The sequence below is a fragment of the Gambusia affinis genome, linkage group LG03 (assembly GCF_019740435.1).
Source record: "Gambusia affinis linkage group LG03, SWU_Gaff_1.0, whole genome shotgun sequence".
Classification (NCBI taxonomy): Eukaryota; Metazoa; Chordata; class Actinopteri; order Cyprinodontiformes; family Poeciliidae; genus Gambusia; species Gambusia affinis.
The window spans coordinates 3,672,214-3,698,460 of NC_057870.1; the positions used below are offsets into that span (position 1 = coordinate 3,672,214).

At 41.4% G+C, this 26,247-nt stretch overlaps 1 protein-coding gene across 7 annotated transcripts in view; it reads left to right on the top strand.

The window, feature by feature from the left end:
- zmat4a (zinc finger, matrin-type 4a) overlaps positions 1-26,247 on the top strand; it is a 93,246-nt gene that overhangs the window by 60,035 nt on the left and 6,964 nt on the right. For 2 of the 7 annotated variants that reach the window (XR_006370175.1, XM_044111530.1), the window contains exons 4-6: positions 470-626; positions 11,901-12,122; positions 20,888-20,984. Coding sequence is in view for 6 of the 7 variants with exons in the window: in XM_044111530.1 (XP_043967465.1) it covers positions 470-626; positions 11,901-12,122; positions 20,888-20,984 (476 nt within the window). In the remaining variant the exon portion in view is untranslated. Of the gene's footprint in view, positions 1-469; positions 627-11,900; positions 12,123-12,516; positions 13,099-14,032; positions 14,056-14,080; positions 14,161-17,682; positions 17,702-18,065; positions 18,169-18,263; positions 18,430-20,887; positions 20,985-26,247 lie in introns of those variants that run through there. The other 5 variants (XM_044111529.1, XM_044111531.1, XM_044111532.1 and 2 more) reach the window with 5 other exon arrangements.

The window sequence follows — 26,247 nt, forward strand, 5'->3', positions numbered from 1 at the left end:
TTAATTAATTTGCATACCATCTAAATTGGCAGGGAGTGTGGATAGATGTGTTAACAATGACTGTAACGATGATAGATGCATGTGTTGACAATTAATTATAAAACGCTTAATGAATACATTTTACAAAATAAATACATCTACAGTTCCCCGTATTAATTCTACAGTTGCCTGTATTAAGCTGCACATGCTGCATGCATGTGGAGTTTATTTTTTTTCCAACTGCTCAATGCGCTAAAAAAGTTTCAACAAAATGTTGAAGATATCAAACCCACAACAATTAATGAGGTGAAGAAGCAGAGCAGATTGCACCCATTGCCTCTCCTGTAAAGAGAAGTCTCAGTCTGATGATGGGCGGGAAACGGGCTCCATGGCAACGTGTACCTCTCAATACTGGTACCTGGTTTTGTTTGAAGTTTGGGTTCATGCCTCATCCATTAGATAATTTTGACTCATTTGTTTTCCTTTGCAGGGCAGCGATGAGAGCGACGTGGACAAGAACAAGTGCTGCACGTTGTGCAACATGTCCTTCACCTCAGCAGTGGTGGCACAGTCTCACTACCAGGGTAAAATCCACGCTAAGAGGCTCAAACTGCTGCTGGGAGAACAGCCTGCCATCACAATCAAAGGTATATTCTATAGTATAAATACTGGGGGAGCTGTGTTGTCCAAAGTTCATCCATCCATCCATGCAATTTTAATGTAGCTGTTCCATGTTCTCTATTTACATAAGAAATGGACAATGTCCATGTGTCATAAACCAGTGAAAGGTTTTTCATAATACCTGGCTGGTATAATGATTATTACTAGTAATCTGGGCTTCTATGTCATCTTAAAGCTTCCTGCAAAATAATCCTAGTTTATGTGTGAATCAACTAACTGCTGAGAGAGGAGTCAACAGAAATCTGTCTCTTAGGAGGTGTGGTCGACCCAGTTGCTACGGTGTGGTTGACCCCGTTGCTACGGTGTGGTTGACCCCGTTGCTACGGTGTGGTTGACGGTGCGGTTGACCCCGTTGCTACGGTGTGGTTGACGGTGTGGTTGACCCCGTTGCTAGGTAGGACTGAGATTGGTGTAAATACAAAGCAAAATAACAAAATAAACAAATATCCTTTAGTTGATTTATGTTTTAAATTTTAATTAAAGTTGATTAATGCATCAGACAGTCTAGACTGGATTAAAAAGTATCATGATGAAGAAGAAGTTGACACACAGCATCAACATGTTTAATTATTGTCTTATTGTGTTTTGTCACGGCTTGTCGCAATGCAAATCACTTCACTACATCATCTGTTTGATATTAATGTGGACACTCAGCAGTCAGTAATTCACTGTGATTGGCTGCTTGTATAAAGTTGTTTGATCTGGAAGATCCACCAACATAAAATGCTGCAGCAAAGGACTTTGAAACCAGTGGAACAGAGGAACAGTGGCTGCTGTCGGTTTATGGAGAACAATCTCTCCAGTAATCCTCCTCATGTGCTTCACTCTTGATTTTTCTCTGTTCAGCGTCAGACTCTCTGTTTTAACACCCTGGTTCACATCTAGTTCCTTTCAAGTCTCAGTTCTTTTTGAGCTTCTTCTTGAGTTTTATAATTAAAAAAATGAATAAAAAATTCTTAAATTCCTCATCAGTACCTGTTTGAGTTCTGGCTCCGTCTTTTCATCACTAAACATGACGCACACAGCTGCAACCCCAAAATGCGAAACGTCCATGAACTGTGACAATTACAGGCCAAATTATTGCTGGTGCTGTTGGAACGTACTCATGTTGTCAGTCTATTAGTTCTCCACTTTCCTCCTGAAATGATGGGGAAACATTCATTACTGCCTAACATCTGGCTAAGAATCTGCTTTTCTCGAATCACTGAGTGAATGACTCCATTTTAATCACACACTGCCCCTGCACAGGGTCTTCTTACGTTGTAAATGTGTTTTTTTTTTACTGTCTGTTATGTTTGTCTTAGTTCTGTTTTTATATTTTGTTTTCTTACTTTTTGTGTAAATTCACATGCTTCAACTTGCCCGTCGCTTGCTGCTGCTGCCCACTGAGGAGAACGAAGGTTGTGGGGATATTCTGTTCTTACCTCGGGGTGACTGAAGGCTGGCATAATTGTGATCCACTAACAGCTGCTCACCTTTAATCTTCTTACAAATCGACAGCTGTGGAAATAATGAGCAAAGGTCACGGGGGTGTGAGGGCTTTAACACGAAGCCAGAAACTCTGCAAACATTTTACTGTCAAATTGGTGTGAAAGGCAGTCACTGAGCACACACACACATGCCGCACACACAGCGGTGTGTATGTGCAGAGTCTGGCCGTGAGCTTTGTTTGTTTACGAGCGCTTCTTGGCTCTCTGCTTGACCGGGTCATTTATATGCACTCCACAGCTCCGTGTTTTTACTTTTTGCTCTCGGCGCAGCTGAGGCGCTGTGCGCGTTGATGGTGGTGTTTATCTGAGCTCATGCATTGTTCAACCGTCCTAAATGTATTCATTTATTGCTGTGGTGAGATCGAATCTACTTAATGGAGCACCAAAATCTTGGTCTAAAAGAAGGAGCCAAATTTTTTCCTCTCATTGTACAACCACTGTGGAATTTTTACTTCAAAGTGAAACACAAGATTGGAAAAAAATAAAAAATAATAAAAAAATAAAAAAATAAAAAAACGCTGCATCTTCAGACCAGCAGACGCTACAGTATGCATTTAAAAAAATGCATTCCTACATGAAACCATGCAGAAATCCCCAGCCGGTGTTTTCTCGGGTCACCTCTGCGCCGGCTCCCTGTGCTGCGTTCACAGCCTGCCGTTCGTTCACCTTTGGGCTCTGCTCATTTTTATCCCGGGGCTCTGCATCGATCTCTCTGCTTCTCTTTAAATCTACTCGGCAGCTTGAAATATTTATGCTCTCTGGCAGTGATTGAACCAGAAGTGGATGCAGAAAAACTGGGTTTGCTGTTTGTTGTCGTTGCAGAGTTTGTGTTGAATTAATTTATTCGGTACTTTAGGGCCAAACTGTCCCCTATTTTGCACGTTCCTATGCATATTGAGGGGATTGAGGAAACTGGAGCAAAACCACAGTTTGAAAAAAAAAACCGTGGCATCCTGCACAGCTAAAATATTAAGAACCTGACATTATGCTTGTAAATGTTTCACAGCTAGAAGCTGAAAGAGAGGCATATGGAGTTTTGTTTAGTATAAGCAGATGCAGTGATACAACCACTATGATAGTTCTTGTCAAGCTGATGTTTGCTTCAGGAGTTACTGTTAAGTTATTAGCATGATCCCTTTCAGTAAGACTACATCTGATTGTCTCATCAATCAATCAACAGTTTCTCTGTATAGCACATTTCAGAAACAAGGAAGTTCAAAGTGCATTAAAAACACAACAAATAAATGGGGTGCTGTGGTGGCGCGTTGGTAGAGACCGAATCCTCGGTGCGACCGTCACAGGTTTGATTCCTGGTTTGATGACCTTCGACGCAGGTCTTCTCTCTCCCTCACTGCCCACTTTCCTGTCTGATCACTCTCAAATAAAGGCCACTAGAGCTGACAAAACATTTTTAAAAAAGCATACAGCGTCACAAAAGACACCACACAGCAAACCAGGAAATATTACATTTTGTCAAGTGCATCGAAATATTGGTCAGTGTTTCATTTCTCTTATTTTATTTATGACGACATTAGAGGAGTAGTACTACAGACAAATACAAATACAACAACAGACAACACTAGGATACACGAGTGTCAAAGAAACTGAACAAATTTAAAGGGGCAGTATTATCTAAAATCTTTTTTTTTTTTATCTTTGCATCATGTTGTGATATTTCTTCATCAGAAACATACTTTTATTGTCTTGATTCTTTAATGCCTGTGTGAGAAATCTTTTAAGCTCACCAAGTGGACAAAGCTCCGCCTTTCAGACACAGCTCCTCCTCTCAGGCTATATCTGTTAGAAAGAAAACGAGGATAACATGCTGTCTGTGTACACGTCAACCTGAAATGCATAACCACGATATTTCAGGTATGCTCTATTGAAAAAAAACCCTGAATAGACCAGTATTCTGTGAACCATATGCAGAGGTTTGCTGTAATGCATATATTTAGAGAAAGCAAAAAAATGCCTGCTGTGATATATTTCGTAATAGAGATGTTGTAGAGCAGGGGTTCTCCAATCCAGGCCTCAAGGGACGTCAAATTATGAGGTCACCAGCAGGACCCTGGAGAACTTGACTACATATTGAGAAGGTAATTAAATCATTTGATTCAGGTGTGTAGGGACACATCATAAAGTCGAGGCCCAGGTTTGATGACCTGCTGTAGAGCCTAAGGCAAACGTCAACGCTACGTTTCCCTGTTCTCATTGATGAAATACGCCAGAAACACGCTAGGATTCTCTCATTTTAGCATTGCAAATGCTTCAGATGTGCAGCACATTGTTGTGTTTCCTAGAGTTAGACTGGCTCCGAATGCTGTGTGATGATGTAGTGCTCTGACAGCACACTATGCTCTTTGCTCTCCCTGCCATGTGTCAGTGACAGACACAGTCATTAAGGATGCCATCTGTGGTCAATGGTTCAGAACAGGAGAAGCACCAGCTCAGCCCAAAAAAAAAAAAATGGGGGGGTTGGTTGAGCCATCAATTGAGCTGACACATTGCTACCGGGGTCTCTCCCCACTAACAAACAAATATGAAAAATGAGGGGGAAATTTTCACGTTTGTAAATGTTTTCCACTTTTTCTCGCCGGGGTTTCTACAGCCTTGAATGTGACATCTGCAGTGTCCCCCGTCACCATTAAGTACAAAGTTTAACATCGATTTAATTATTTTACTCCATTACAAAGCCAAATGCACAGTTAACTTTTACCATCAGAAACAAAAGGCTTTAAGGTTTTATCAGTAAAATGTTAAATGTGTTGCTCTTTGCTGATGGGAACTAAAACAACCGCAGCCTCCTGGACAGAGCTGGTTTTATGCTCTGAAACTGTTAATCGAAGCTCCGTTCAGGCACCCAGACACAACCTGGTGGATAAATCCAACACACCTGGAGCTCTGGGATATTGATTACTACATAAGCAATGTCAGCAGGTGGTCCTGTTGATCTGGTCTTTTGGGTCTAACTCTTCCTGCCAGCTGACACCAAAAACACAATCCCACATATAATGGACACTACTAATACAATCCAACACAGGTGGTTTAGTTAAAGCCTTGCTGGATGCCAGCGAGATAAAAGCAGCTCCTGAACTTAGACTATTCTACATAACATCCGCCACATGAATTTATATAAATGTTACTTTCACTTTTATTTTTAATTTCATACTCTGTAGGGAACCAGGTGACCTTTTTGCTCTCTTTTACACAAACACTGTTGTGTTGAGTGTTGTGTAGGGATGGGAATTGATGAGTTTATCGATACTGATTCCATTATTGATTCTCATTGAGGAATAAACTCTGCAATTCAAAATATGCATCATGTTGTATTTGATTCAAAGACGATTAAAACTTCCTTAAACTATAACAATCCCACCTTCTGATGCTCAACAGATGCTCAGTAGGACTTAGATCAGGACTCATAGAAGGCCGGTTCATACCTGCCCAATCTTCTGCTCTCAGCCATTGTTGTTTGTTTCTATCCGTTTGTTGGGTCATTATCCTGCTAGAAAATGTAAATGAGACGAGTTTCTAACAACAGGCAGCATATTTCTCTCCAGAATGCCTTGATAGTCTTGAGATTTCATGGTGCTCTGGACAGATTTAAGACATCCTGTGCCAGATGAAGCAAAGCAGCCCCAGAATGAAAATATGTTTCAAACAGGAACAGTGTGGGTGTGTGTGTGTGCGTGCGTGTGTGTGTGTGTTTTTCTTGGTATGCTAAATTTTTGAATCTGTGAACATTGAGCTGATGTGACTTGCTAAAAAGCTTCAGTTTGGTATCATCTCTCAAAGGACATTCTCCTAGAAGCTTTATAGCTTGTCAGTATGCATAGTGGCAAATTCCAGTCTCACTTTTTTATGATTTGCTTTCAACAGCAGTGTACTCCTTTACCTCAGACTAACAACGAATGGTCCAATCCAAACTGATGTGCCTCAGAATTCACCTCTTTTGAGGTTGTTCTGCCTCTTTGGTTGCCATTCGTGTTGCTCTTTTCAATTTGTCATCAAATTATGGGGGTGTGGTTGTTGGGTCCTTCTTTGAAGGCTGAAGCTCCAAAAATATCAGTTTTTTATTTTCATACAGCCATCGGGAGAGCCAGTTAGTAATCTTATCCATGACGAAAGACAAAATCCAAATTTATGTAATGTGGCAAATAGAGATTTCCAATAAACCTTGTTGAAAGTCTTGTCTGCAGCTAATGAAACAATTAAACTGGGTCTATTTTGGGCATTGCTGTAGTTGATCAGATTGATTAGTCTGGTTGTTTTTTTATATTTATAGAACGTTTACGTATGCATGGTGGGGGCTTAAAAGCCAATCACTCAATGTTGATGAGGCCAAACTGGACCTCAGTAATTCCAGGCCTTGCTATATTGTGGTTTTTTTTTGTTTGGTTGGTTTTTTTTTATAGTATTTATGTATCGTCATTAAATTGGATTAGGATTAAATTGGCAAACACCCTCTGAAGGCACGGACATGGATGAATATAGGGATGCACGATATTGGATTTTTGATCGATATACCATATGGTGATAAACTAAAACTCATTTGACCAATAACTGATACATTACCAATATTTTTATCCTATACCAATTTACTGAAACTATAATTTCAGGTAACACTTTCAACTTGCATCATGTTTAAAGTTAAAGTTATTCATGACATCAGCTCACTCTAAGATGAAGATCCCACTCAAATAGTGCAAATTTGTAAATCTTCACAAAACTAAACTCAACATGTTAACAAGCAACAGGTGAAAAGCACATCAGTCGTGTGTTAATACATAACAGGTTCTTATGACGTTGTGCTGTTCTGCAGGAAAACGCCTTTTATATCAGAGAATTATGTCGACAGAATGGCAGATGTCCAACATTAAAGTTTACAGCTGATATTGTCCGATACCGATACCGATACTGATACCATGCCAATAATATTGTGCATCCCCAGATGAATGTTAAACTATAAAGAACTATGACAGACTGTGTTCCTCTGGGTTGCCCCTCCATGTGGTAGCATAGAAAACTGCAGCTTCCCCTTCCTGATGTTTGAACATGTAATATAAAGTGACAAGGGACTTCTCATCCAGAGTGTTTACCGCAGCCGGTGCAGTGTTGAGCTGAAACCATCTGCTTCTGGGGTGAGGAGTAGTCCTGCACTCTGAACGGAGCTGAACCCTCCCTGAAGGCTCGGCGGGTCACTAAAGCAGCACGGCTCTAATCACAAGCATCACTTTTTCATTTCCTCCATGTCTTGATGGGCTGTCAGGTTTTACCTATGACACTAGACAGTCATCTTCCAGACGCATCTCGTATTAATTAAGAGCCTTCATCTTCACACCAAATGTGAGAAGCTGCGAGTTAAAATCAAACTGTTGCAATAGACAAGTAGAGTAGACTGGGAATACATCTGTTTTAAAATGGAGATACTTACTTAGAGATTTGCATAAGTAATTTCTTCCGAGTCACATTTGACGTGATTTAGGTCAGAGTTTATGTCAATTATTATTTGTGCGACTTAATTCCACCCAGAGTTTTAAACTGTAGTTGGCATCGCTGTATTTATTCAGTCTTTTGTTTATGACTGTTTAACTCAGGGTTGGATCAGGACTTTAATTGCTGTAAGGTCAAATTAACCAAATGACCTCAGATGGACCTTTCTAGAGCTCTGAGCGATAACTAATGAAGGAGAGGGGATTGATTTTTTTTTTTTCCACACAGGAATTTTCACTTAATAATAAACACCTTCATTTAAAAACTAGATTTTATGTTTGGTCTTTGACAAAAAGCAGAAAGAGTTTCCTCTAAACTGTTGTACAGAGGTGGATGGATCCTCTTCAGCTAATTATCCATCATAGTTATTTGAGGGGGAAAATATCTATGATCTTCTGCTACACACTATATGCTAAAATGAACTTTTGGAAAACACTTTTACAGCACACACCTCCTTGGTAGTACTTCAGTGTTTTCATTATTATCCTGTAAAGCGAAGATTCTGAATTGAGGTTCCAGTTCCATTGTTAAAACACGTGAAATATGAACAATCCTTACAGCTGCTTCCAGGAGTATTGAGACAGAAGGCACCACAAGAGACAGTGACCATCCACAAGTGATGAAAAGGACGACTGTTATATTACTTTAACGCTAGAAGACAGAACACCTAAATTTGCTGGTTTTGTGCCGTGACTTTCAACACTGTTAGGCCAATACCACATTTCTTTGCTTAGACAGCTTCACCTTAACTTCACCTTACTTATTAAATATGAGTAATGATGTAAAAGTGGCAGTAGAGACCTACAAAACCGTCAGCCAATAAGACGAATGGGTTGGTGTGTCTGAGCCGGTGCTGGCAAAAGGTTGAATGGACAAATCAGCTATTTGAAAAATTAACCTCTAATGTAATTGTTATTATCCTTGGTTGGCTCACATGAAAGCCCCTCAGTGTGCAACCAGGCGCAGGCGACGCGGACAGGATGATTTAGTTCAGTGCGTCAGCTTTTCAAGATGCAGTAGGACGTTCTGAGAAAACTGTGGACTTCAAGTTTGAACAAGCACACCTGACTGCTCCTCCCTCACAGCGGAGCCGGTCCAGAACTCCAAGAATACGCAGTTTTCCTGGAACATCAGGTTGTTTTTCCCGCCATCCGCACAGCTGCAGCACACCGGCAACCTCCAGCGTGAGCAGTGGTACACGCTGCATGGAGAAAGGGTGTGAGCAGTGCGTGCACAAGCGTGATTGACACCAAGACATTCCTCCTGACTCTGATTTGTCGGGACTGGTGTATTTCTGCAAATTGCAGCAAGATCACTGGGGGGAGCTAGAGGATTTTTTTTTTTTCTTTTAACAGATTACCTGTCTCATTTTATACTCATTCTCCAAAAGTGATCCCTCATAGAGGGATAATATCAATGCTGGTGCAGGCAAACCTGTTTTACATGAACAACTTCCAAAACATCCATTTTGAGTGAGAGCGGCGCTTGACATTCAGGCCAAGTTACAAGAATTTGGAGGTGAACATCCAGGCCCTGCAACAGGAAGTGAGGTCAAGGCATAAAGAGGCTATTAGTTCGCATGCCCTCACACCCAGTTTAAAGCTTCAACTGTAAATCTACCTTAAAATAGCTCTAGCTAAAGCCTGGCTGTCTGCCAGAATCAGAATACATCTCCACCAGTGTATTAAATATAATACACCCTGTAGTTACAGAATTGTCTCAAGACTGCAGAATTCATGATTAATAACTTTCTGTACGACTGCAAATCAAATCATGGCAATTACCAACGACGGCCTTGCAAAACACGTTCATCGTTTTACATCCACTGAACTGAAATGAATTGATGTTGATGATGATGTTGATGATGTGCAGCATCACTCAAATTCCGCTTCCAAAACGAGATGCTATAAATATGAGACATGCATGCTCACACATCACATTGACTGCAATAACTGTTTATGTTCTGTGATGGATTTAGTAAATATTTCCCTCCCTGTGAGTTCAGACGAGCGTCTGTATTGTTTTCATCTCTCATCCCAGGCTGCCAGATTACTGCCAGCATGTTGCTGTTCATGATACGTCTCATCTACGACAGTCGTTTAACGACGGTTGATTTCATAATACCTCAGCTAAATTGCCATGCTTTCTGAACAAGGCATTAGAGCTGCTCGCTGAACCGACTGCAGGGTCTAACTGCGGTCTGACGTTGCATTAGTTAGTTGAAGAGGTCACCCTACAACCACCCAGCCTCAGATGAGAGCTGTGCAGAACCGAAGCTTCAGCCAGATGCTGACAGCAAAGGTTCCTCACAGTCTGCCTCCTGTGGCTTTTTTTTTTTTTCACTGGATTTGCCATTTTGAAATGTTGACTGGTGTAATGGTACGTAATGGGACAGCACTAAATGTTGACTCAGGGTAAGCTGAGCGCTGGAGTGTTAAAACTGATTAAGCTGATCGTGCCGTTTTGTATCGGGAACCCAGGGCGATGTTTGGGGTTAACGGCGTCATCCATGCGTGAAAGCACAAACGGCCCCGCCTTGAGAAGAACGGGCCATTTCCTCCGTTTGCCAAGGAGAATTTAGCTTCTCCTCTTCAGGCATTTAATGAAGATAACAGCTTGTTATTCTGAGGACTCCAATCACAGGGCCGCGGCCGCTGTTTCAGCGTTGCAGATCAGAGCTCGTTAAATCCTTTTTCCTTGTTCCCTTTCTGCTTGCTCAGACAAACTTGGGTTTTCGCCCCTGACGGCTGGCTGTATCCTTTTATTTTTAGAAAACTCGGTGGGGTAAGTCGCTGTAAAGCAGCTCGTAGCTTAGCTTCTTATTTAGTGTGTTGATGTTTTGGTAGATATTTTAGAGCAGTGGGATCCACAAATCCAGATCTCCCGGAGCACAGAGGACACAAACCACTTTGCATCCCAGTAAGCAGAGTGTGAATGGTCCATGGATGTCTAAGTTTGAACTGGTACATGGTGTAAACAGGATGATGGGGGGTTACATTATTTTATACATCAAGATGGATAAAACCAGTGGAATGGGCCGGTTCGTACTAAAACAAGACCTGTTTGTCTGTCTGTCATAAGTGCATAAATGTTTTTGCCCTTAAATTGAGTTTTTTGGGGGGTTTTTTTTGAAAATTATTATTTTAGTGAAATCACAATTGAAAAAGTCTAAAAGACATTTAAACTGAATTGAATGGAGTTGTTGGCATTTTTTTGACCCCTATAATTGTTATATATATATATATATATATATATATATATATATATATATATATATATATTTGGTAGAGCTGTTGCCTTGCAGCAAGAAGGTCCTGGGTTCGATTCCCGGCCCGGGGTCTTTCTGCATGGAGTTTGCATGTTCTCCCTGTACATGGTGGGTTCTCTCCGGGTTCTCCAGCTTCCTCCCACAGTCCAAAAACATGACTGTCAGGTTAATTGGTTTCTCTAAAAATTCTCCCTAGGTGTGAGTGTGTGTGTGCATGGTTGTTTGTCTTGTTTGTCTTTGTGTTGCCCTGCGACAGACTGGCTACCTGTCCAGGGTGACCCCGCCTCTCACCCGGCACGCAGCTGGAGATTGGCACCAGCAACCCTCCTGACCCCATTAGGGACAAGGGTGAACAGGAAATGGATATATATATATATATATAATTTTTTTTTCACTTTACGTCTAAGATTTGATTACTTGTCAGAATATTTTGCATCTAGCTTTCATTTTTTGTGGAAAAAAAAAATCAATGCTCTTATATTACAGACATCACAGAAATGACACAATTATATAACTTCATCTCATATTATGCTTCACTTACCGAGGCATACATGACGGATGAAGCTCATCTTGGGTTTTTCTGGCTGTACCGTCTCCTGGAGGATTGGAATGACAGAACGGTCACGTGATCATTACATAAACGTAACGTCCCTGATCGTGTTGCAGCAGAACACTGTGAATTCCACCCCATTAATGCACAGAGACTTTTCAGAATGGGCTCTAGGAAAGGACTTGCTGTTCAATAAAATTCAACTTTGTTTTCTTTTGATGAAACCTCTGCAGCAACAAAACACCAGCATGCATGGCAAAGTAGGAAGCGGTGGACATAACATACAGACCCAAATCAGCCTGACATTGATGTATCGACAAATAAGATTTCCCTGTAGCTTCACTGCAGATGAAGCCATTTCTTTAAACTTGCTGACCAAGTTGCAGACGTCTGAGGAGAGTTTATGATCCCGCTTGTTTTTTCCTGGTTTTCCTATCAGAGGCGTCCCACAGTGATGTAAAGAACTCCCCAGAAACGTCTCCCATGATGTCACCGCGGCAGCGCCGCGACTCAGATCGATACTGCCAGCTGTGCAACGCCTGGTTCAACAACCCCGGCATGGCTCAGCAGCATTACGACGGGAAGAAGCACAAGAAGAACGCCACCAGAGCCGATCTGCTGGAGCAGCTGGGCCAGACCCTGGACATGGGGGAAATGAAAGGTGCGTTCGCCTCTCCAAATTCGTAAGTACGAGTACAAAAACGGTTCAGAGTCAGACACAAGGAAAACTTACCCTTACAAAAAATCCCATGAAAATCACATGTGACTTTCACATGTCATCACATGTGGTTCACACAAATTTTACATGTGAATGATGTGAATCATATGTGAAAGCACATGAATACATGTGATTTTGGAACATTTCGTGGTAAAATCACATGTGAGTCACATGTGATTCACACATTTCCACATGTGATCACATGACAGTCACATGTGATTTTCATGGGATTTTTTTCTAAGGGTAAATTTAATGTCCAACAGAAATGCTGCCAAACAAATGTACATACCTGTGTATGAAAAAAAAATTAATTTCTTTGTTCATCTTTTCCTTTCAGTGCACATATGCAGATTTTAGTTTTGCAAGTCTCAAAATATAAAAGTGCTTCTCCATGAGGAATAACTCCTGGACAGGATGATTCTAATTTGGGCAACATTCTGGAGATAAGAGAAGAAAATCTGTTATTTTGGACCAGGACGTTTCATTCAAATCCCATGTTGAACAGAGATTCTCTGCTTTATTATCGGAGGCCAGTTTTAACGCCGTCCAGATGGAGTGACAGAGTAACCAGGCTCTTTTTTACAGAGGTTCTGCTCCAAGGGTGACAACTTCTGTCCCGTCAGAATTTGAGCAAAGAAAGTTTAGTGTCATTCAGGTTTTTATATCTTCAAGATAAATCGATTTATCAGATTTTATGGATGGACGTGGTGGAGAACCATCAGCATAACAGTGGAAATTTATCCCAGGTTGTCTGATGGGTTTCCCTATTGGAAATATAAATAAAGGATTGGGTTCTGTGGTGCTTAACAAGTAACCCTGGAGTGTGTAGAAGATTTATTATTCATATGAACAAACTGGAATCTGTCTCACATATTATCAATGTAACCCACCTTGTTTTCAGGATGTCATCTTCCCAAAGAAAAGCAATGTTATTACCATCGTACGCTGAGGTTATTACATTTTCAAATGATTATTATTTTTTTTGCTTTGCCCATAATGTCGTAAATATAAAAAACTGCATAGACCTCATCATACTAAAAAAAAAAAATCCATTCCTAGGTTTTACCTTCTCAGCCCTTATGACATTTTTGGTTGCTGCAATGGTTGTAAAACAATAAACCTGCAGTTTATTGTTTTAAAATCCTGTCCCGTATAGATTCTGCTCTCAAGCAGAAAATCTTCAGGCTCTCTGGAGTTCTGCAGTTTCTAAAATGCAGCAACGGCTGTTCTTTTCTTAAAACGACATAAAACTAAATGATATCTGAGAACCTGTGACTGTTTCAAATCTTACTGATTGGCCAAACGTTTGCTCCAAATACGCAGATGTTGATAGTTTTACGTTCGTGCCTGGCTAATTTCCTCCTCATCTGTTTTCCATTTCGCTGTTATGGAAGGCGCGTTTATAAATATTAATGATCCATCTAATCAGACACCACATAGAAAGCTAACCGGCGTTAATGCGTCGCATGTGGCTCATCAAGTTGTGCTTCAAGCTGGGAGTAATAAATTAGCATCAAATCATTTCCTCCACTGTAAACATGTTGGGTGTGTGATCCAGAAGGGCCCATAAACCTGGAGCCCGTCTCTCTGTAAATCTGAACTCTGAGTTGTGCTGCGACTGTCAGTGGGACTGTTTGTACTTCCACCAGCCTGACAGGCAGTTACTGTTTTACAAGAGAGGAACAGGATTGCCCTGGTTGCCTGTCACTGTGCGTCAATAAGAGTTTCACAAAATCATTTAAGCCAACGACGTCTGAGAGGAGAGCAGGAACTTCTGTAAACTGATCAGGCAAACGCTCATTAGTAAAGACCTGGTTAGTTGTTTGTACAGTATCCTGTCTGTGAATCTTCAGCTTCCTGACTATCTGGCAGTGACAGGTGATGATCTTCCTCCTGTCCAGGAACCACGAGCAGCGGAGTCCCCCAGGGGCCTCTTTCCCCCCCGTTCCTTTCTCTCTGCTCATAAATGACTGCAGCTCAGGTAAACCTTCTTTGAAGCTCCTGCCGTACAGAAGACACCACTGCACTTGGTCTCATCTACACACAATAGCTGCGTTTCAAAATTGCAGAAAATAAAATTCTGAAAATAAATTTGCTTGATGGAAACAGTTTTAAAAAAAACAAAACCACTTTTTGCATCAGGATGAGCTGGTTTTTCAGCTGTATCAAAATAGATGTATTTCTCAAAACTCCAATGGAAACATTTTACACGTCACACCAGTCCTATGATCAAATGATGTTACTACTGATGAAAACGTAGAAGAATATGACAGGAAGTGGTAGGAGGATGACGGTTTGCTCCTCCAGAGCTCTCACAGCATCACAGGTCATAAAAGGTTGAGTTATTTCAACGTGTTGAATTCACAGCTCTTCTGTTAAATCACCCTGCAATTTCCCCAAATCGCTGCACATGTAGCCGCTCACCAGTATGAGGGGTTTGTCTCTCCAACGGCTGAATAATGTCTCCTCTGATTGGCCGACAGATGATCAGCGCTAAAGCCGTGGCGGCATTATGAATATGCTTCATGTAACTGTTTGCATCCATCGCTGCCGTGATTTTTAATGCCTCGTCACGTGAACAAACTTATTCACGTGACGTTAATTTAATTTCGAAAAACTGAGACACCTGCATCAGTTCTGCTCATTTCTCTCTGCCTTGCTCTGCTACATGGACGTCCTCCTGGACCATCTACACCAAGTTGCAAAGGGTCAGTGCTGTACGGTACACTTTTGTCCAGAAACCTGCACGGTTAATCGGCTCCTTTGTGAAGAATAAAAGGTTGTTGTTCAATCGTTTGGTTATCTGAGCTGGAAGCTGAACTCCCCGAAGGCCTTTTCATCGAGCCCACGGTCCCGCCGCCACCTTCCCGTCTTTGTCTTTCTTCTCCGTCTCCTGTTTCTCCTGCCATCAACTTTCTACTCGGCAGCTCCACATTAAACTCCGTCTTTATGGAAGCTGATGCATATTTCATCCTATGGCAACATTCAGTGTCAGATTGCACATTTGCTCTGCTATCTGAGAGGTGTGTGAGGACAGCAGCGGGGTGTCGGAGAAAGTGTGTGTCCAAACAGAAACGGCAACGAGAGAAGAGGAAAATAGGAGGAGATGGAAGGGAAGAGTGATGCCGAGTGGTGGGGAAGAGGTTTTCTTCATCCAACATTCCCTCCTTCGTCCGTTCTCGGAGCTGTCCGTCCGTCTGCAGCTAATTCTCCTCTCCACATGCAGATGCTGCTGATTTTCCCAGATGGGGATGATTTGCCTCTTCAGTCCTAATCAGCGCACTGCAGAAACACATCTGACCAAATGTTTTTGTCTTACACACGATTGTAATCCCATTTGACATCACTCTGAGTTATTCATATATTATCTTTTCTACTTTGAATGCAGACTTTCTCCTAAAGTATTTTCTTTTCCTATGCAGAGTTCTGCGTGTTTCTTTATGTTATTTTCTTTTCTCAACTTTTACTTCAGTTCCTCCTTAGTGATTCTACTTATGTTAAGACTTCAGATGTGTGCTAATACTTCTGCTGGAGTTTTGAGTTACCACGGCGACAAAATTTACCACTTTTCAGGCTTTGCATGCGCACCTAGAAACACATCTTAACTTTTTAGTCTGTAGAACAATCTGAGTTCTGTTCAGGAGTGTAAGAAGGCGTCATTTGTTCAGTTTTTTTCACCTCATCCTCGGCTCTGCCGTCCTGGATTTCCGTCAGGCTGTAGCCTTTTGAGGGTGTGCTTTCACAGAGTCTGCTCGGGTTTACTTCAGGCCTCACAGATTTCTGACAAATTGCTTCAACGTGCACAGAAGTCAAAGAAATTCCAGCATTTTCTACCACGTCTTGCAGCTGTGGCTACAACGCAGCAGAGCGCCGAAAATCAGTGCGTGGATGTGTGTGAATAGGTGAATGACTGAAGCTTTACAAGTACAGGACATTTACCATAACTCAGCCTGACTCACACATCTAAACTGGCCTCTTGACAACATTAAAGACCAGAATCATTACACACTGTGAACCCCATCAGCGTGTCGTCATGGATCAGTGTCCTAGCAACTATACCGACCCTTTGTGTTTTGTAGTTTCTGGGGTGATTGTGAACTAAAGAGTGTTTCCTCATTTTGTCCGTTCTCTCTCTTCACACAGCGCAGGTCAGTCCTCACTCTGCCAAACATCCCAGCAGACGTACCGGGTTTCTTCTGAGCCCATCACAGCTGTTAATTGGAGACGCGGTGGTGGCAGACATGATTTAGCGCTCTGTTTTTCACCTTCTCAGAGCCGCTGTCGAAGTTGCAGTTATCAAGCTGTTGCTCAAGGCCGTGCTTTGTATTCAGCGCTCCTTGTGACAATAAAAATACAGCTATAGCAGCCTCCTGGCAGAATCAGAGACGGGGAAATTGCGCTGAGCTTATCAAGGTCCTCTTAGTAAAGAAAGAAAGGACGACGGCTTTTCAATCTGATGTTCGATTCAGAGATGCTCCCGGCTAACGCTTGACCGCTTCAGGATATTTAATCTTTGCTTTCTGCACAAATTCAGAGCCCGGTCTTATCTGGGATTTGGCGAGTGTGACCGTTTTATTTCTTCAAGGGGGATGAAAACACTTTTGAGCGATGATTTCATCATGGAAGTCCATTTCATGCTACGGTCTACTTTAAAACATGTCGCTCTTGTGATTCAGCCAAACAAATATCTTGGTCCACACTGGGATTTAGCGTGCGCCCTTTCAGCCGGGACGCCCCGCTGCAGCCGTGGGTTCAGCTTCCAGCCTGCCAACGGGCCAGATGGCAGCTGGCTCATTTAGCATGGAGCTCGGCCCAACGCCACCTTTAGAAACCAGGAGTCCATCAGGAGGAGTGCACTGTTGATCAGTTACGCTGCCAACATGCTCCCTGGAAACCGCTAACTTAATAGCTCTCAATTAGCTGAGCAAAAACAAGATGGTCAGGCTGTTGCGGCGTAAATAAGGATTCTTAACCGAGCGACCAAATGTACAGCTAAAACATCCAGTCCTCATCAGGAATGAACTGTAAGATTCTAAGAAGCAAAGTTATAGAATAGAATAAATACAATATAAAATATTGTATTTATTGTTTATTCAAGTGACACAAAGTGGTTTTAGCTGGATAATAAGTTCAGTTATAAGTATCGCTGTCGGTTGATTTAAAGACTCATCTGATTCATCACACTAATCACGATTTATCACTATACATAATTTTGTTAGTTTGAAATAGAAATATGCCATTTTCAGAAAATATGTAAAAAAAAAACAAAAATCTTCTATTGTCTCAAACACAACGTGTCGGAAAATTCTCATTTTTCAGATTTTCATATTTACAAAGGTTTGAAATAAGTCAGCTGCGAAGGTCAAGTGCAATATATACACTTTGGTTTTGACCAAACTTCCCTCGCTGTGGTTTTTAAAGTGAAATCAGCTGCAGGTCACACCACTCTGACTCTCCTCACTCATCTTTTCCCTCCCTTTGTCTCTGTATGATCCATCAATAGCCTTCCTTACAGAGACTAGCAACACGGCACAAGTTGAAAAATCTTCCGTGGTTCGTCGCTGCCCTGGTGACGAGCTGCTGTGAACGAGGTGACCCTCTGGACAGAGGCTTCCAGGTCAAAATAATGGTCTGATCAATCTGCATTGAGGTCCCCTCATCTTTTAGAGACTGGGAGGACGACTTAAAATGAATTAAGAAGCATCTGGAGAAAAGCCAAAGTGTGGAAAACTTTAGCATAGGAAGTTATGACAAGACTTATGTGTGGTTGATGGACAAAACGTGCTTTGTGCGTAAAGTGTGTGTGTGTGTGTGTATGAGAGAAACTTGCCATTATAATATTAGTGAAAAATTGCTTTGCTGACATGATTGATTAATCATTGACAGGTAACCAAATAGAACATCTCCAGCAGCGTTTCTTTAACATTCACTTTCACTTCAAGAGGACAACACAGCTAGCAAGCAAACGTCCAGACTACGTCCGCCGGAGGTAGTTTGAAAGTTTAAGGGAAACTTCATTTTTATGCTGGAACTTTATCTCATCAATTTCAATATCTTTAACAAGGTCTCTACTTCTGTCTTCAGGAAGCCGGCATGTGTGAATGTTGACTGAAAGTCCATATGCAACGTTTCTGAACAGAACTGTGACACCCGACCCAACATAGGTGGGGTCATTTAGAGGTCAGGCCTGGTTGGGTTATGCAATAATACTGTTACGAAAATTAATGGAAGTCAATAAAATGTCTTAAATGATTAGAAAAACAAACGTGTGTGTGTGTGTGTGTGTGTTAGCTGAAATAAGCACAACAGGAGGACTGACTTCAAGATATATTGTGATCTTATATAGTTTTAACATGCTTTTGTTTTGTTTCTGCAGTTTGTAATCGGGCTACTTTCTTTCCAAACTTTAGCTGAAGATTGAATAAAGATGGAACACATCAGAGGAAATTTGTTTCCACATTCATCAGCTCCACAATCTGTTCCAGTTTTCATATACAGGAAAAAAAAAAGAGAAATTCCATCCTAATCCATATAAATGACACCAGCGAGCCCATTTTTCTTCCCCTGCGTTCCTGAGCCGCATCTCCATTTCACAACGCAGCAGACGAGTTTCCAGTGACTCACCGGCGCCGCCCCAGAGGGTAGGAAGTAAAGGTGATGGAGGGGAAAGCCTGACGAGGCCCTGGGGCCGCCGGCGCTCCATTGCTCATGCAGCACGTCGTCATAAGGCAGCGGCTACAGGTGGATGGCACTGACTGATTCCTGGAGCCGCTGCGCAACATCTCACCCTTTGGAAACGAGTCTGAAAAGCGGCTCGAAGAGCACGCCCACGCTACCTGCTGCAAAACGTTTGTGCCATCTGTCCGACTGAGTGTGACGCCGACGGTGAAAGCTTATCGGCAGGGGGGAGAAGGGGGGGGAATTTGCTGCTGAATATTGCCCTCTATCAAAATGTTAGAGGGAAAACAGCTGACACCGCCGTCTCAGAAGAAAACCGCTACTAAAATGCAGATTTCCACCCCCTCCTGTCAAAACGTTGAAAGAAGAAAGAGAGAAAAAAAAAACTCTGAATTTCAACAGCTCAATCTCCGGTGACACATGATTCTGTAAAGGTTTTATCAGATGCAGGAGGATATGGAAATGTGACTCAATGAGAGCACAGTGACATTTATTTTTCTCTCGGCCTTTCGCTGTGAGCTACGCGAATGGGGAAGCTAACTTAATTTTGAGAGCAAGGCAATCAAGTGGGCCATTATTCATGCCACAATAAGATTAGTGCAACACGACAGCGATTATGTGGGCTGCTCACAATTTGCAGCAACACTCGACTCATCTGTAATCTCAGTGAAAAGGCTGCTGGTGTGTGATTAAATTAAAAGGAAATTAGCAACTTATTAGCATTTCTGGATGCCAAATAATGCTGACAGATCCGGGTTCGTTTGAATTGAGTTCAGACATGAAGATCCTGTTGCGGCTCAGATAAAACTCAATCACAGATTTATTTTTGTTTGTTTGTTTGGCGCAAATAAACCAAATTTAGTAAAGGTAAAGTCAACCAAGGTTTTTTATTGTTACGTTCTCGTCCAAACTGGTGAGGAGTCAATGTCCCCAGAGGACTTTTACCATTTTAAAATAACTTCAGCTGGAGGTCAAAGTTTAATATTTCATTAACCGTTTAGCTGCTTACTTGTTTTCGTTGAGGGGCTAGCTACGCAGGAAATAGAGGAAGGAGGTTGTGTTCCACCAAAGATCTTCCTGTATGAAAAACATCCTGAGAAAAGAACCTACAGAGAAAACATTTGAGCAGAAACCCTGAGTGCAATTTTCATTTGTTGGAAAGTGAGAAAACTAGCAGAGGTTTGACTTTAGAAAAAAAAATGCCTCCATTTTAACGTAGGTTCTCGTTGCAGTAGGGCATTTTGCCCTTTACCCAACATAATGCCTATAAATTTTGTAAATCTACATTTCCATTAACCATAAAATTGCACAAATAGGAATTACAAAGATAATTTACTGAATGGAAACAGCAAAAAAAACACTTTCGATAAAAGCTTTTGCACTAGGATTAGGTGGAGTTTTTTTCAGCCGTTCTGAAATAGATGTATATCACAAACTTGCAAAGGAAACATCATGAGTCATGTGAGCAACTTGTAAAGACGACAGGAAGCAGGAACACAGTTTGCTTTTCTGGTCAGAGTTTGAACAAAACAGCACACCTCCCCGAACGAGTTGGACTTTCTTGGCAAACAAACCAGAGTTCAGTTAACGTGGTTTAAACGTGGCCACCTGAAAGTCCACATCCAAATATTTCTGTGCTGAGAAACAAAACCAAATCCTCTCAGATGAAACTGTGAAATGCAATTTCCGGGAGTCTTCCATCCTTGCTGTAGGTGCAAGTCTAATAGATTTTTTCTGCTCCATCACCAGCCGCCTGCGATCATAAAGAAAAGACACTGCAAGTCCACCTGCGAGATAAAAATCCATTTGCATAAATCAATCATCCGTTTCAATTTATTTAATTTTTTTTTCCTTGCAGAATTGCTTTTCTGGTTTTGATGGCTTGTCCACGTACCGACTGTGCAATAGAGTGAAAATCACATTCCCACATCATGATTTAAGACGCGTCAGTCCGGCGTAATGAAGGCTGAGAAGCAGCCGGCGTGCGTTTCCTGAATTGATCCATTCCGTGTGTTTGTGTTTGGTTGCAGGCCTGAAGCGGAGCTACACCTGCGAAGTTTGTGGCGTCACGCTCAACTCGGTGGCGCAGTACCACTCGCACCTGCAGGGCTCCAAGCACCAAAACAAGTGAGTGCGTCACGCAGCCGCATGGCCGACACGCCGCGAAGAGCAAAAAGCCTCCGCGCTCCGGCCACACCGACATGTGTTGCCTTTACTTTCATCTGCTTCCCAGGCGTTTCAAGCGCAGCGCACTGCGGCGCATGCATAAATGATGAGAATATTGTAATGAGCTGGTCAGCCCCGACAGGAATTTCAGATGGACTCATTTTGCTTTAATTGAGCGCGTTTTTCTTTCTCATACTGGAACTAACTGGTGGCCGTGGCACCCACAGGAGACGAGCTCCAGCTGAGAGTCAACAAGTTTTTACACGTCGGTCACAGCAAGCGAGCACTATACTGGATCTCAGTTTCTGCTAGACTGCAGTCAAGACGTGAACTTAAAAACAAACAAAAAAAACTGCCAAAAAGTCTGCATCCCAGCTTGTCCGTCCAATAAATTATACAATGTTAAGCAATCGCGTAGTTTTCTTGTGAACAAACTGAAGGAAACACTGATATATTCTAGTAAAAACAACAACAACAAAAAACACCTTAGTTTCATAACATTAAGTATCAAATGCTTCAAACTCAGAAGTGCTCCAGACCGCTACGGGCGTCTATCCTGGTAAAAACCAGCCCACCATTATAGAGAAATAATAGCTTCCTGCAGACTTTCACTCTGTCTAAGTTTTACATTTTACCCAGCTGTTAATGTGCCAGTTTGACCGTATGAAGCTCACCTGAAGTTACCCTCTATAAACAACCATCCTCCACTGCAAAGAGAGAAGCGCAGAGTCGAATGAGTCGGCCGTTGATGTTAGTTCAATATGTGGAAGAGTGACCAGCACTGAGTGGCTCCGTTCAGTTCCTGTGCTGCCATTGTTAAAACCACAGGTAGTCTACAACTCACAACAAACATTGCACCTGCTTCTGTTCTCCTATTGGCCCGGTAGAAATTCTGCTGGAGAGAATCTATGTGATTGGGAGAAATTTTAGAGTGAGGTCTGAAGGGTGATGAGAATTGAGTGGAATCATTGAAGGAAGGGAATGGCCAGGCTCGGGGGAGTCTGGAGTAGGTAACATTATCAATGTAAATATTCTGTTCGAAATTATTGTAAAAAGCTGCGCATTCGAGAAAAAAAAAAAACATGACACATTACGCACCATGTCTTTATTGTTTGTCGTATTCGTCCAGTTAAATCGTGACATCCTGTGTGAATCTGACCCCTATGATTTGACCATCAACCAACTTGCTGTTGTGTTATTTTTTTCAGCATTTTTCATGTTGCCTCTATTATTTCCTGTGGTTGCAGCATTTCTCCATTGCATTTGTTTTTATTTATTTATTTATTTTTCGTGTGTGTTTTGGAGTTTGCATCATTCTTGTATTTTCGCAGCAGGTTTTGTCATTTGCCGTCGGCCACCATAGAATTCACACAGAAAACATAATCCTGGTTTTAAGTCTTAGCTAATTATCCTCCGCAGCGGCCATTTTGGCCTTAAACAGCTTCCGTAGGAGGACTTTGCAGGGGGACGTTGAGTTGGTCCAGGGCAGCAGGTGTGAATGTCCAGGATTTAATTCTCCCGGCTGGCTGTTTTCTGGCTGCTGCCCTCCAATGAAATGCTGGCATCAGTGAGATGTGACAATCATTTAACAGGCTCCACGGTTTAGCCACGGGTGTCTGCTGCACTTTGTCAGAGTCATTGGATCTCTATCCAGGGTCGCCGTGGTTAACTTTCATGCCCTCACACACCACATTGTTAGTGCTCAGAGTTTTGAATGAAATCCTCTGCTCTACATCATGCTGCCGCATGAATCCTGACTGGTTGGATTTCATAAATATTTTCCACAATTTAATTGCTCATCTGCTGAGACCGTTAAAATCTACATTAAAATGTACATTTTCTCTTAGCAACTGAAATAAAATTAAAAAAAAATAGCTGTGGAAAATATTTGTAATATTCTTTTCATGGTTGAATTTGTGACATTTACGTTTAAAGGGGCAGCATTATGCAAAATCAACTTTTTGAGCGTTACATCATGTTATAATCTTATTCCCTCATGGATTACTGCCTTAACTCTTTCATGCATGTTTGAGAAATCCTCTGGTCTCCCATGGCAACCATAGAGAAGCCATGTCGTGATGATTTCCTGAAGGCGGAGTTTTAGAAAGATCAGGAGTTTTTAAAGAGACAGAGGCCCAATTTCAAGATGTTAATTCAAAAAGTCAAATGTATTCGTCATGTTTGATCTATATAGCATTTTATAACAACTGAACATATTATATTTACTTGATTGTGCTCTAAGCTGAAGCTATGTGCCTGGAATACACATGATACTGTCCCTTTAAGAATAAAGGGGAAACAATAACTCCCTTTGCTGACAAAATCTTCACTTTTTCTGTTGATAATCAACTTATCTCTGTACAGTGATAAGTACAGACAAATATGTTCAACCTTACAGTTAAAATATTTCAACTAACTACATAAGCTAGTTACACTCAACTAAACAGCAGAGTAAAAGTAACGGAGCAATGAAAAAAAAAAAAAACTACCTTAAGGAATAAATAAGAATAAATCCAGTTACCAATAAAATGATATCAGGTCAGCATGAACCTTGAACATTTCATTTTGAGGAAATTAGAATGAGGCCAAAATAACTGTTAACTAATTATAATTGGGTTACACCAGACAAAACATAAGCAATTATTTAGATGTAATATAACAGCTCAATGTGAATATGTTTGTTTAAAACCAAGGTTTGTGTTGAAGAATTTGGTTTGGGGCCAAATTAGCTCTAAGCTAATTAGATTAGCTCAAGACTTAATTAAGAATAAGAGTTGGTTTACAGGCTTATTGTTTATCTGGAGACAACTATTTTCAAATTACCTCATCAGGCGTTTATTATCAGAAGAGGAGCACTTACTTTAACAGTGATCACTTAATTAATTACACTGTCTAGAGAAGAAATAATTGAAAATGGCCAATAAAACTTGATTAAAACGATCAACCAAACCATTGTTAGCAGAACAAATGTAGGCAAAAATGTAGTTCAAACTGCGGCCTTGCAAATGTCTGTTTCTACTTTGACACTTGTTAAAATCTGTGCGTTTATTTAGCAAAATTACGTTCATGTTAATATTTAGGCAAAATTCCAAAATAATCTCGAACAAGAAACCAAAAAGAAACCAAATGTTCACGATCCAGATAGAGTTGCTTTGAAATGTTGAATCCTCTGAGCTGGCGGACTGTAACAGGCGCAGGCTGGATATGATCAGAGGTAAACAGAAACAACACGTAGTGGGCAGAAAGAGCGTAGCTCCATAGTATCTGTGGTTGGGTAACCGCAGCACATGACATGGGGAAGCAGTGAGAACACTGCTGCGGCTGTCAGGCCGCGTAACGGGACAGATTTAACCTGCCTGCGTCTATTTCACATTGATACCATGTTCTCCTGGCGGAGCGGAGGACAGCGTGAGTCAGAGCACAGCAACCTGCATGGAGGCATGTCATCTACTGAGTCACACCATCGTATTGAATTAAAAAGGCAATGGAACTCAGACACGCTGTCTTATGGGGTATATTTAGCCATGCGGAGGTAAAACAGATGGAAGGGTTGGTTAGTCAGCCCAACACTCTGGCCCAAAATGAAAAATCCAATTTTTGCTGGTTTTGTGAAAAAGCTCCATATAAGAGATTTTTACTGCGAAAGGGAGGAAATCCAAATGCCTCTCTGCTATAGCGCCCCTACCTGGTTCAGATCCGCCACAGCGTTTGTAGTAGCACCATCCGCGCTGGTATAGTGTGGTTGACAGCTGACCTCCTTCACTGACTGCCCCGTAATTTACATCATGGCAAACTCCAAACTACATTTCTCATGTAGTTTAGCAGTGGACCAGCGAACGAGAGCTGCTCAGTCTGCAGGAGCAGATCTGGGAACACACACACATCAAGCTCTGGAGCAGTGATCGTGGTTTAGCAGACCTGTAAGCAGCTCGTCTCTATGGAGGAGGATTAGGCCCACTGAAAAATACAAAATAAAAATTAAGACGTTTTGGGTTTCCTCTCTTCAGGTCTCTCACAAAAGTTTATTGGCGTTTTGGCCCATTCCTTCAGACTGAACTGAGTTAGACTTTCTGCTGCCCATTCCTATCCACACAGTTCATGGTAAATAGACTGAACTTATATATAGGTTTTTCAGCCATATGGACTACTCAAAGCACATGACATTAGCACCACATTCACCTAACAACACCTACAAACCTGTACATTAATACACCTTAAGTAGTTCAGTAGACAACTTGGGTTTTAAGGAGCCCAGGGCAACATTGACGTGAAGCTGGAGTTGAGCCCACAACCTTCCGATCACATGACATTTTTTCTCTTCCCTAAGAGCCACAGTCACCCATCCTGGGGTCGGAATTCATATTTTTTGTCTCTTTTTCATTGTGTGAGATTTGTCTGTTGTAATGAACAGTGCAGGAGACATATGTCCTGTCAGAGGCGCTAGCCTGTAGCTAAATTCATATTTCTATAAAGTAAACTCTTAGATATCGTCTGTGAGTTGGCTGTAAAGTGGAATGATCTATGTAGCAGGGATCAGGACAGTGAAGATGAATGGGCAAATAAATGGCCAAAATATTAGACGTTTATTGACCAAAGTTTCCAAAATTTCTGTGTGTAAGATCTACAGCGTTTTTATTAAAAGCATATTGATTAGGATGAACCCAGGCACTGCATAGTGATCGCATATTGCATAATGCGCCACATTGTTATGTGATCATTGTTTTAAAAAGAGGACTTTGTGATATTTGGCACAAAGTGCAAGAATGTTCCTTAACAACGTCACTATTAAAAACAATGTAAAGACACAAGAATCTTATCTAGTATTTTTGGTTAGTTTCTAAAGCAAATATCTTAGTACACCTGAAATAAAACAAAACTAACTTACAAGAAACTTTTCAGTCAGATATAGGACCTTGATTTGAGTCAATGATTCTGTAAAATTGATGAAAAAGTGCTAGTTACACTGGCAAATAATTTCATCGGCAAAAAGGCATGTTATAAATAAAATAATCTGCCAGTACTTTTTTTTATCAATATTAAAAAATTATTGAATTAAGACAAGCTTTGTCTTAATTGAACACACAGCACAATTGAACGCACATGAACACACAGCCGTGTTTTCATCACTTGAGGGGACTTCACATTCACTTCCATTAATTTCATCAGCCTAACCGTTACCATCACATAGTTAACCCTTACCTTAACCTTTGCCCTAAACCTAACC